Source organism: Solenopsis invicta, chromosome 4 (genome assembly GCF_016802725.1).
Source record: "Solenopsis invicta isolate M01_SB chromosome 4, UNIL_Sinv_3.0, whole genome shotgun sequence".
NCBI classification, from domain to species: Eukaryota; Metazoa; Arthropoda; class Insecta; order Hymenoptera; family Formicidae; genus Solenopsis; species Solenopsis invicta.
In genome coordinates this window covers 18,813,523-18,826,176 of record NC_052667.1, presented here as the reverse complement: position 1 = coordinate 18,826,176, position 12,654 = coordinate 18,813,523, and the positions used below count along the sequence as shown (strand labels likewise).

General features: G+C 33.9%; 1 protein-coding gene across 6 annotated transcripts in view; it reads right to left on the bottom strand.

The window, feature by feature from the left end:
* The window catches only part of LOC105202540 (protein spaetzle 4), a 115,298-nt gene that overhangs the window by 69,984 nt on the left and 32,660 nt on the right, over nt 1-12,654 (bottom strand). For all 6 annotated transcript variants that reach the window (XM_039448579.1, XM_039448581.1, XM_039448578.1 and 3 more), the window contains one exon: nt 1,547-1,746. In XM_039448579.1, coding sequence (XP_039304513.1) covers nt 1,547-1,746 — 200 coding nt within the window. The remainder of the gene's footprint in view (nt 1-1,546; nt 1,747-12,654) is intronic.

The window sequence follows — 12,654 nt, the reverse complement described above, 5'->3', positions numbered from 1 at the left end:
AAGTGGTTGTAATATGGCTATCTATAAGAATAATTTAAAAAAGTTAGTTTAGTTTAGAAGAAACACAGTATCTTGTTACAAAATTATGTATTTTTAATTTTTCATTGTTTAGAATTTTCCTAATATAGAATTTTCTTGCGTTCAGTAACTTTAAAAATACCATTAGAAATTTAGTTAAAAATGTCATTCTATCCCTGTTTAACATTAAACAACAAGCATAAAATAATGTTTTTAATGTTTCTAAACACCGCTCTCTAGAATGACGATCGATTTATCGAAGAAATATTTCAATATAAAAATTTCACTTAAAAGGCCATATTAATGAAATTCCATGTTATTGTTTTAACTTTGTATAACTCAATGTGTATAGCTGAATAAAAAGGTAAATAATAAAAAAAGCACTCAAGTGTATGTACATTCGTGTGATAATACACTCAAGTTTAAGAATAATGATAAAGTTTGAGTAATTAAAGGTTAAAGGTGAACCTTGAAAAAGTTTAGAAGTACTCAAAAGTAAAAATGCCTTATAACAATTGTCACTTATTATGTATTGTCATATTAACATCACTAAAAAACGGTGGGCTACTAAATGAATAACTCCATAAGCAATTGTTAGAATACGTCATCTAATAACGGAGATAATAGGGGTAACCATATTGTCGACAGTAGCCATAACACCCGCTTCTCCTCTATTTTGACCGTGACACTGACAAAAAAAAAACTGTTATAACGCTCAAATTCGAGAGATCTGAAATTATTGTGTAACGTTAATTTAACTATATTACGACGTTTTTAAATCCTATATTTATTGACTAATTCTGCGTGCTATTTATAGAATATTTTTTCTCCTCGCTTCACATAATGAGTAAAAAAAACAGTGTCAATTGTGTATCTTTTGTAGTTAACGTATAATGATGTTTATCGTCACACTTAAAAATTTTAATATATTTACTCGGATGACCAGCCGATTATGACGGACAAAAAATACATTTGACCACGCCATGTGATGCAGAAAAGATCTTGATTACTGCTTTTTATCAATTTTAGCTAAGGATAACCCAAACTTTGGTTAAAAGTTTGTACACATCTAATGCTTTTTGTTTAACAAACACGGAAGAATCATGGACACGCACCAACAACCGCGTTAATTCTCAATTGCCCCTTTTTATTATAAATATTTGCCAATAGTGATTGTGTTTATTCAGTATTCATCAATACCTAATTATCTCTAATACTTATGTATTGACCAATACCAGTCTCTAATAGTTAGTATTTACCAATATTAACTGTCAATACTCAATACAGTATTTATCAATACTTAAGTATTCTCCAATACTGACTATCGATACTCAGTATTACAACTTGAATACTAAGTATTGGGATCTCAATATTAAGTATTGAGCCTCAGTATTTATTTTCAGTAAGTATTTTACAACGGACAAATCAAGCACGCGCATGAGTATACGAATATCAGATGAGCAAAAGTCTGGAGGAAAGATTTGATCGCCGCGAGTGAAAGAGACGGAAACGCAAATGGACAAAGTACCAAGGATAAGAGCTACCGGCGATCGTGCACCAGTTCTGTCGGCGAAAATCACAAGGTAGATCTTCGTGGTGCGTACGTCCTGTGCGCGAGTATGGTTTGCTGCAGGCGGAGGAGGCGTCGTATCCGAACGTACTTGGTCCGCCGCCACCACCAATGCCGCCCCCGCCACTCTGGCATCTCGTCAGTTGCAATGCAATCACCTGGAACACAAATAAGCTATTGATTTGCAACGAGATGGACGTCTTTCTCTTTCTTTGATAATCTTAATGATCAGATGGGAAGAATGGAGAAATAATTGAAGATTAATAAGTTGCAATTAAATATAAACAAAACCAAAATTATATTGGTAAGAGGTACAAGAAAAAAATATTAAAAAGTAATATAAAAGTAAAATTTAAAAATTCATTATTAGAAGTAGTTAATAAAATTAAATGCTTAGGTGTTATAATAGACAAAAAAATTGCATTTTATATGTAAATTATCTTGGGAAAACCATTGGATCGAAATTGAGGTGCGTAGTACATAAGACGACAGTTGCTCCGCGCGCGTTATTTGAATATTGTTCGTGTATTTTACTAAGCTGTATTTTACTAATATGCAGTATTTACAATAATTGTAAAATAAAGAGACAAAAATTATTGCAATGCAATATTAGAGTAAAAATTAAAAACATGTCGGAGGCATTACAATTATTTCAGTTAAAGAAAGAATTGTATAAAATGTTTATATTTTTATACATAAAATGGAGTGTTCGAGTGATTTAAAAAATAAAATAGAACTAATAGAACTCAAGTGAGGAGTACAAACAAGACAAAGAGGTACTTTACACCCAGATAGCAAAACGTGATAACTCAATCTAAAGCAAATCATCGCACAGATTAAATTGCTTGTTAATTGCTATTACGTTGCCTTTTATTTAATGCGACAAAAATGTTTTAGTCAATTTAGTATCAATATGCTGAGTTTTATTGTCGAGCAAATGTAGAAAAATTATTGAAGTCAATCTGTGTTATTATATTGTGGTAAGTTGTGTTTAGAACTTGCCATTACTATATTTTAAAAATTGTTTATAACAATCTGCGAGCAACATGACAGCAACATGTGAGCAACAATTCCCATTTATAACTTGTAATAAATATAATGCTGATAAGTTGTTGGAAACTTGCTGGTATTATATTTTAAAAACTATTGCTGGCAAGAACGTAATGGTAAGAAGATACCCCCTTCTGTTGCTTTGCTGACAACTAATATGAATATTTGTGACAAGTTGTCGACAACTTGCAATTATTTGGCTATCTGGGCATATAAATACCCAAGTAGAAATCGCAAGAGAATTAGCAAATTTCCTGACAGTTTTTCCCGATGTTTGGACAGAAACTATCCAAACCAGAGAAATCAGATCGAACATCAGCCAAAAGTCTCTCCAAGAACTAGGCAGTTTTATTGATCAGTAATCATTATCTGATCACTTGGGGATTGGGTTTTGGGAAATTTTTACCCAGTATTTAAATAGTTTTGGATAAGAACTAGTAGGATAATAGACTATTTCATATGTTAGAATTCAAAAATATTATATAGGGTGTCTCAAACTTACCGTGACACCCGTTAATGATTCCTATACGAAAATTCTAATACTAAAATATTGTACAATAATTTTTAAATGAGAAATGTTTAAAGTTAATTAATTAATCAAACTGTGCAAAATTCGAGCGCTTAGATATCATAGCACATTACTGCATAAACGATGAAGTTATTCCCAAACACATATATGAATCTTTTTTTTTATATTCATATAATGAATTGTTATTTACTCAAAGTATCAAAAATCTACATCTAGTATATGTAACATAAACTATAAATTTTCAGTACTCGTTACGCATTTCAAAACGCAGCTAAGGGGTGTCCAAAAAGTACCGGGACGACAAAATATCTCAAAAACTAAGCATTTTAGGAAAAAATGTTTCAAATAAAAGTTGTAGGGTTTCAAAAAATCTATTTACTGATCTTATCAGTTTGATCTTGTATAACGTCGCCAAGGTCAGATCAAAGTCACATCAATTTTTTTAAATAGAATATTTTTGATTACAGAATCTAATAGCTGCCCTGCCTGCACCGGACATAACAGAGACGTGCTGTTTTGATCACGAAGTCGCAGAAAATATGATACGTCTTGTGCACGTCGCTGCGACGTAACTAAATAATTTGAATGTTTTAATTAATTAGCTGCTTGTTGAATTTTCTTTTGTATTATAACTTATATTTTAAAGATAAATAACATTTCATTTTTTAAAAATGATGTTTTTTATTTAATGTAATTAAATTTAATACGTAATTGTGAAAACGTTACGTAGAGTAATGTACAGTTGGGAAATACTATCGCGGTATCCGGCTATCCGGTAAAAATCACTATCCGATGCATCTCTCATAATAATTTCCTTAACCATGCAATTATAGTCACAAATACTTTTTTCTCTGCGTATAGTAGTACATGAAACCGTCACTAGATGGTTGTTATGGCGTTTTCTCCTAAGAAAGAAAACACGTAAATGGTATAAAAGGCGGAGCATTATAAGATTTTTCATCGATGTTCTATTAGAGTAGAATAATTTTTCTGATGAATTCCCTTGAAAATGAAATCAAGTGGAAGATATTTTAATTTACTATGTAATTAAAACTAACCTTTTTAAACTTCCAATATTTGGAACCATATAAACATAATAGATGTAACTATACATAAAAAGTAGAATATTATAATTCAGAATTACTATAATTTATAGATCGCACAAAAAACCACTATAAATTACAGTTGAATTATGGTAATTGCAATCATTTTCTTCTCTCAGTGTAAAACTATTATACATTTTATCTAGCAAGTATTTTACGTACATAATGCAGTAAAAACCAATCTTAATTTTTCAAAATTGGTCGATAATTTTCAGGTCACAATTAGTGTATAAGTCACAAAATACACATCATTACAACGTCGCTGTCACCAGAAATGGGGATGTTAGTTACGTCTCAGCGACGTCTCAATTACGTTTCGAACACCAGTTGAGACGTCGCTGAGACGTAACATGCGACGAGTTAGCACGTCACAGCGACGTGCTTGTTACGTTTGGTGCAGGCAAGGTGGTGTCAAGAGCTTTCCAAAACACTATGATAAAGTTTATTTTTGTTAAGTACTTTCCGAGTTATGAGTTTTGAAAGTTACAATACACTGTAGCTTTCAAGCCTCACAACTCGGAAAGTACTTAATAAAAAATAACTTCTTTATAGTATTGTTGCGTGCCCGCCCTAAGGAAGCGTCTAATATCGATTTGCGCAAGGCGATCGATAAGCGCGACAGAAGAGATCGTTCCCTGTCAACGGTTGTTATGGTCGTCGTTGTCTTGATCTTTCTTTCGAACTGTCACATTTTTATATTAAAGTTATCTTTTTAAAAGAGTGTGTTTTTATTTCGGGAGTGCGCGTGTTATTGTCACAGCGTGAGTGTGTGATAACAAGACGATCTTCTCGGTCGTAACAGTATTTTGAAAAGTTCTCGAAATCGACTACAAGAAAATGCAATAAAAGATATACATAGAATGTTAGGAAAGACCTCTAAATACAAAACCATACGTATCACTTGAATTTAATTGAAACAAATTAAAGTTATTATGCAAACTTGGGTTTATGTAATTGCATTGAGCTCGAAAATTTTGTGATTTATAAAGAATTAAATACATGGTATAATGATTTTTTTAGAGACACAGATACATACTTGGTGCTTTTTTACCTTTTTTGAAAAAAATAATTTTGTACTGATAGTCTAATATGTTGTAAAATAGATCGATGTAAAACAACAATCTGCGTAAATTATAAGTAACACAGGTCTACAAAAAAATTTTTTTCAAAATTAACTTGGACCAGGGTAGGTTTCCGATATGTATTTTGAGTCCTTGAATCCGAATCCAGGTTTCGTTTTGCTCCATCACCTAGTTTTTTTTTCAAAAATGGCTGATTCTATATGATGCATACAGCGTATTTTACTGTTTTTCATCGGATCATCTTAAAACTTCTAACATGAAGGTTTTTATATTCACTGATTACGAAATTAACATTAGAATTCCAAAATTTAAGATGGCAGATGCTGAGATAATTTCTAACAGTCGATAATCGGTTATATCGATACTGGCGCTATCGATAGTATAATAAACTCGCAGCGGTAGACACCGTTTAGACCATGGTGAAAGGGATACTTAATTTGCAGACTTCTTTCTCTAAAATCTGCGCTTTTTGTTGTTTTTCTGCCTCTTATTTCAAAGGGCTGCCAACTGTGAAAAGTTGAACTATTTCATTTTCTAAAGTCTGTACAACTGATATAAATGTCTTTGTCAGACGTTCACTATTTTCAATCTACCTGTATCTCTTTTCTTGTGGATAAAACCGTAAATAAATATGTCATTAAAATGCAAATGATGAAAGACTAACTGTGTTCACTGTCAAAAATTAATAAAAGATAAATAGTTTGTGTGAAATATAAAGGTTAATAGTATTTAGTAATAAAATAATATTTGTAATAATACTACAAATATAAATATCGTAATAAATTTTTCCGTAGTTTTAATAATTTAAAGTGACAAGATAAATATTTCAAATTTTTTTCATTTTTACAATTATTTTACTTGCTTCAAAGGAAAATGAAATGTAACATTTTAATGTTTTATTATATTTTAGTATTGAATTTTTATAAAAGTGGTAACATAAAAATGATTAAATATTTTTTTCTTTTTAATTTGCTATAAAAGTTTTTCTTTATTATTTTTTTATAGGTCTTCACATGAAATTAAAGCTAGATGAAAATTATTATTAGTAAAAATTTAATTTTACAATAATAACTATTTATTACTATATATAAAATATACGTGCACGCATGCACGCACGCACGCACTCACGCGCACACACTCACTCACTCACTCACTCACTCACTCACTCACTCACTCACTCACTCACGCGCGCACACGCACGCGCGCACACACACACACACACACACACACACAAATGTAAAATACAATAAATAAATATGTATCTTGGAATAAATAAAATATCTAATATTTCAATAATTCTTTTTAATTAAAACAAGATATTAAGTCATATATTTAACTTTATGAAAAATTATGTACAAAAAGTTTTTCTTTGATAATTTAAATTGCATTATTTCTACATTTTAATAACAATTCTTTTTCATATGATGGAACTGTAAACAAAAAATTTTTACAATGTTTGTGACAATAACCAGATTATACTCGCAAGAGTAGACATTCCACCCATTTATGCCTTTAAATATTGCCAGCACTTTGATTCTCTTGCGTGGCTGAAAATAATACACAATACATTAGATACATTTTATTACACAAAGATATATATAGCAATATATAAGCTTTTTACCTTTGTATGAATATTCTAAGGCAGTAGCTATCGTTTTCATGGTTCCTATATTCCACGCTCAATTTTTTGTATTCCCGATTTTTTTTAAAGAGCTTGAGAAGGATTCTACTAAATTCAACCACAATTGCGTCTGTTTTTTCAAAATTAATCGTACCATGCTGGAGTTGCTTCGTTTCCGCATTTAGTTTCTGCTGATTCGAGTATACGCTTAAGTTACATTGTAAAAACAATATTAACGATAGTCTTATATTAATATGCGTATAAATTATAGTAAATTATGAATGAAAGTTTTATTTACCTAACATTTAGATGATCAACAAGAGGTTGTGTCAAGTTGCATCCTTTCGTTTTTGCTCTGTTAAATCATTTCACACGTTACAAAGATTGTAATAATTATCTTTGGTGTGGAATTAAAAAGTTTATATACAGTTATGAGCTAAAATGTTGCAACACATTTTCTTCGATGGTTTTTAGAATGTAAACTTGTTCATCGAACGTAATTGATTCTTATCTGTGGATCCAACCAATTACGTTCGCCGATGGATAAGCAAGTCTACATTCCAAAAACCATCGAAGAAAATGTGTTGTAACCTTTTATTCCTTTAACCCTTCTTTATCCCTTTAACCCTCATTACTGTATGTACATAAACATATTATCTTGCCTTTTTTTTGTAGCTTGTTTGCTTTGGTATTTCTTCATAATTGCAGATAATATTTCTGATTACTTGACTGCATCAAGTATCTCGTTGATATTTTGTAAAACAAATAATTTTCAAAATAAAAAGTATTATAGTTAACAGAAGAGAAGAGGGTAATATGGTACCCATTTTCATTTTATTGAATAACTTTGTTTATAATTAATATTTTCTATTGAAACTTGAACGATTACATTCGTCAGAGTGTTGTTTGATAGATTCTAGACTCAAAGTAATGAAATATTTATTATTTAGGACGTGATTTATAAAAATCTAATGCACTGCATAATTGATGGAAGAAAAAAGTGATTGTAATATAGCTATCCATAAAAAAAATTTTTTTAAATTGATTTAGTTTAAAAGAAACACAATACCTTGATACAAAATTATATTTTTTAAATTTTTTATTGTTTAAAATTTTCCTGTGTTTAGAAGCTTTAGAAGTGTCATTAGAAAGAGCATCAGTAAATTTGGCCCATCTCTTGGATCTTGAATTTCAAGCATTTCTTTATGCTAAATTGTACTATATAATGAAAAATTAATCTCAGAGAAATTTTAAGATAAGCATAAGCGCGATTCCGGAGATATAAAAGATTGAAAGTGATGGTTTCTCATAACACAAGGCGCCATTTTTAGACTTCTTTTCTATTGTTTGAATAAAAGTTAGCATTTTCCATTGTATTTTTAAGCATTGAACACAAATCTGGTACGCAAATTGCTCTATTACGTCAAATGTTTTAAAAAAGTGTTAAAAATGATCATTTTTACTTCACCATGGCGTTAAAAAAATCTATTTCTATCTATCTAAAAATCTATTACCCATATTAAAAAAGCACCCTAATCTGTGAGAGGCAAGGAAACTCTCAGTAGAAAAGCATTTCGATCTGTGAAAGACGGTGTCACGTGTCACGTGTCACTTCAATTCCATCTATTTCGGGGAGTTTTCAAACTAGACGAAAACTAAGGTCATATTTCAATCCGGGATAAAAATCCATAAAAAACAGTGTTTCACTTCGTTATATATATTTTTTAGATAGATTTTTAGATAGATAGAAATAGATTTTTTTTTAACGCCATGGTGAGGTAAAAATAATCATTTTTTATACTTTTCTAAGAAATCTGACGTAATAGAGCAATTTGCTTACCAGATTCGTGTTCAGCGCGCAAAAATATAATAGAAAATTTTTATTCAAACAACAAAAAAGAAGTCTAAAAACGGCGCTCTATGTTATGAGAAATCATCACTTTCAATCTTTTATATCTCCGGAACCGCGCTTATGCTCATTTTAAAATTTCTCTGGGATTAATGTTCCATTATATAGTACTATTTGGCATAAAAAAAGTTTGAAATTTGAGGTTCAAGAAATGAGCCAAAAAACAGATCTTTTTACTGCTCTTTCTTTAAAAATATCATTTTATCCCTGTTTAACATTAAACAATAAGCATAAAATGATGTCTCTAATGTTTCTAAACATCGCTCTTTAGAATGACAATCGATTTATCGAAGAAATATTTTGATATAAAAATTTCGCTTAAAAAACCATATTAACAAAATTCTATGTTACTGCTTTAACTTTGTATAACTTGAAATGTATACGGCTGAATAAGAAATTAAATAACAAATAAACATTCGGGTGTATATACCTTTATGTGATAATACACTCAAGTTTAAGAATAATGATGAAATGTATGTAATTAGAGGTTAAAAGTGTACCTTGAAAAGTGAAGTGCTCAAAAGTAAAAATGCCTTATAACAATTGTCATTCCTTATGAATTGACATATTAGCACCATTAAAAAACGGCGGGCTACTAAACAAATAACTTCATAAGAAATTGTTAGAATACGTCACCTAATAACAAAAATAGTAGGGGTAGCCATATTGTCGACAGTAGCCATAATACCTTCTTCTCCTCTAGTTATAATTAAAGAAAGAAAACAAGAAAGAAAAACAAGACGAGCCGTACAAAAGTTCTTATGCAATGTTCATGTTTTGCAAACAAATCTTTTGACCTTTTATTGTAATGGAAATAACATTACAAAAGATTAACTAATAATATTTAATAAGACTTACCACTCTTAATATTTTTTGGCATATAACTCTCCGATTCTCCGAATCCAGTCTTCACGCATTACTGCGTTTTCCGGAAATCGGTAAAAGCTTGCTTGCTCATCCGGCAAATACTTTTCGCTGCAGTTTATGCACGATTTCACCACGTAACGTACCATTTTCACTTTATTTTACAATACTTTTTTAAAAATAACTTCAAAACACATGAAATTGGAGCAATATATGTATATATATGTATATATATATATATATATATATATATATTGTGATGGTGCAACTTGCGTTCATTGTCCGTCACAAGGGCCGTATGGCCGGACCGCGAGGCGCGACACGGATGCTGCGTCCTTCCGGCTCGGGAGCAGGCGTGATTTCGTTGGCGCGACCGTTTAAGTGTGTGTGTTCGTCTCTGTGCCATCCCTGCGCCCGCTATTAATTTCAAGTAAGCGGTAGGTCCGAGAAGAGAAACGGTAACTGCGGGAAAACATCTTGTACGGGTAAAACGTCTCGTCCACTCAGAGGCACCGAGAAGGAAACAAGAATCCAGGAACATCGCCGAGGAATTTACGGAGCACCCCGAGACGCGGGGGCTCGCAGGTTGTACCGCTCACACTGTCCCTTTCGTTTACCGCCGAACAAAAAACCTTGTCTGTCAGGAGTTAATTTTTCAGGAACGGCAGAGTACGATTCCGCAGGCAGAAGTAGCGCAAAGCTACGCCAACCAACGCTAAAAGACAAGAACGAGAACGAGACAATAACTAGAACCGTGCAGGGGAGGCGTCACGGGCTTGAGGCGGCGGCCATCCGCCACCGAAGAAAAGGCCGGCCGATATCAGTTACGAGAATGCCGAACGTTACAAACGAAAAGTACCTGCCGAATTTGGGCCTCACGCGCTATCGACGTCAGAAGCGCAGAACGATAGAATAACGCGCACACCGCCAGGATCTAGCCGCCTGATAACAGCCCATGCGGAAGCGGCAGTGGCGATAAGTGGGGCGCGACACCGCGGGCCTCCCGCAGGATCGAGAATCGATCACTTGCTCACTTGTGCTGTGAGCGTGCCCCGAACCGGAGACTGGTGCCGAGGACTCGAAGGCCAAACTTCCGGAGAAGACGCAGAGAGAGGTTCCGTGCCGCGCCGGAAGGTGAGACGAGCGTCAAAACGAATTGTAAAGTCACCTATTTTGCGATCAAAGACGGGTGACGTCGCGGCTGACAGAATTAAGTACAGTCCACTCTGTACTGTCTCGTATTCGCGTGAAATGTTGTAAACGTAGCCATTGTTACAGCCGCGACGTTGCTCGCCCGATCCCGCCGTATTAATGCAGTTTCTTTAGTTCCGGTATTCGCGCCTGTATCGCCACAGCCAAGCCGTCGTTGTATCGTAAGTTCATGTAATTGTGCGTGTGTGAGTTTTGTCTGATTTCGCGGGTTGAACGTAGCTGAGTTACGTAGCGGTGAGAGAAATCGCGAGATCTTTCGGCTAGCGTGTGCATGACTTGCTTTGCGAAATTCCGCCTTGATGTGTGCACCTTCTCCCGCGACGACCGTCTCGCCGAGGTGATTGAATCGTTACGCATGTGACTGCCGTACGATACCGTCCGATTACTGAGCCGCCTCGAGTAACATTCCGCGACTCTGTAACGCAGTCCGCACGCGGGTAAACCGCGTGCGAGGATTTGTATTCCGCTAACCCGAGGATTCCAAATATACGTTGTTATTCTCTTTGTTAATTCTTCCCTCGTTATCCTGTAATTCTCCTTCGCCCTCTCAATCACCACCTGCCCGCACCGACCCCCCCGCGCCTCTACCATCTTAGCGGGGAGCTGCCGGATTGTCGTGTCGTCACCGCTCATGGTTAGTACGTTAATGTAGAGTCGCAAAATTAATGAGACTAAAAGAGTGGCACGCTTTCTCGTGCCTGGCGCCCAATTCCGTCCGCTAATAATTATTTGAGAGAAATAAATACCGCGTTCCTGAGATACGCCGTGACCGGCCACTGAAACTTGTGTCAGGTGCGTCAAAACCTCGTCACAATATATATGTATATATATATATATATATATATATATATATATATATATTAGACTCTAATAATTGGAGTTATTGTATGCTGATGTGCAATAAACATTCAGTGATACTCTAATGACTGCATCTTTTTATCTCACACGCAGTATCATCACGATAGCCCTATAGGTTATGAGCCCAGATAGAGAAAGAAAGGTAACAAAGGAAACGAAAAACGTAGAAATCTTTAGTGATCAAAAGTAAAGAGAAGACAGTGAAAAAACGTAAAAATAATTAAAGTGTCGATGGAGGAAATGGGCCAGATCGAGAAGTTGAACGGTATAGAAAACTTTCAGCTGTGGAAGTTCGAGGTCATAATTGTATTAAAGGATAACGAACTATACAACGAAGAATCCACCTACTGAGCGAGATACAATGTGGCGCAAGAAGGGCGCGAATACACAAAAGCAATCATGTTGTCTCTGGGTAATAAAGCAATGACTCATGTACTAAATTGCAAAACGGCTCAGAGCATGTGGATTAAGCTATACTCTATATATAAGAGGGATAGCGAACAACTCAAATGCATGCTAATGCAAGAATTTGTCAGTTACACAATGAATAAAAGCTACAATGTAGCCACGCATATCAGTAAACTAGTAAACATAACAAGCTGTTTTAAGGCTTTAAACACATAAATAGCGGATTCTATACTAATTTCTAAAATTCTGGTTACGTTACCGGACTTCTATCGTTTATTACGGCGTGGGAATCAATGGCTACTAGGAATCAGACTTTGGAGAATTTAACCGCAAGAATACTTTCAAAGAAAGCCCGGAATTCTGAACAAAAAGAAAAGGAGAATGCTGTGGCGTTCAAAGCAAATGTCAATACTAATAGTAAGAAAAAATG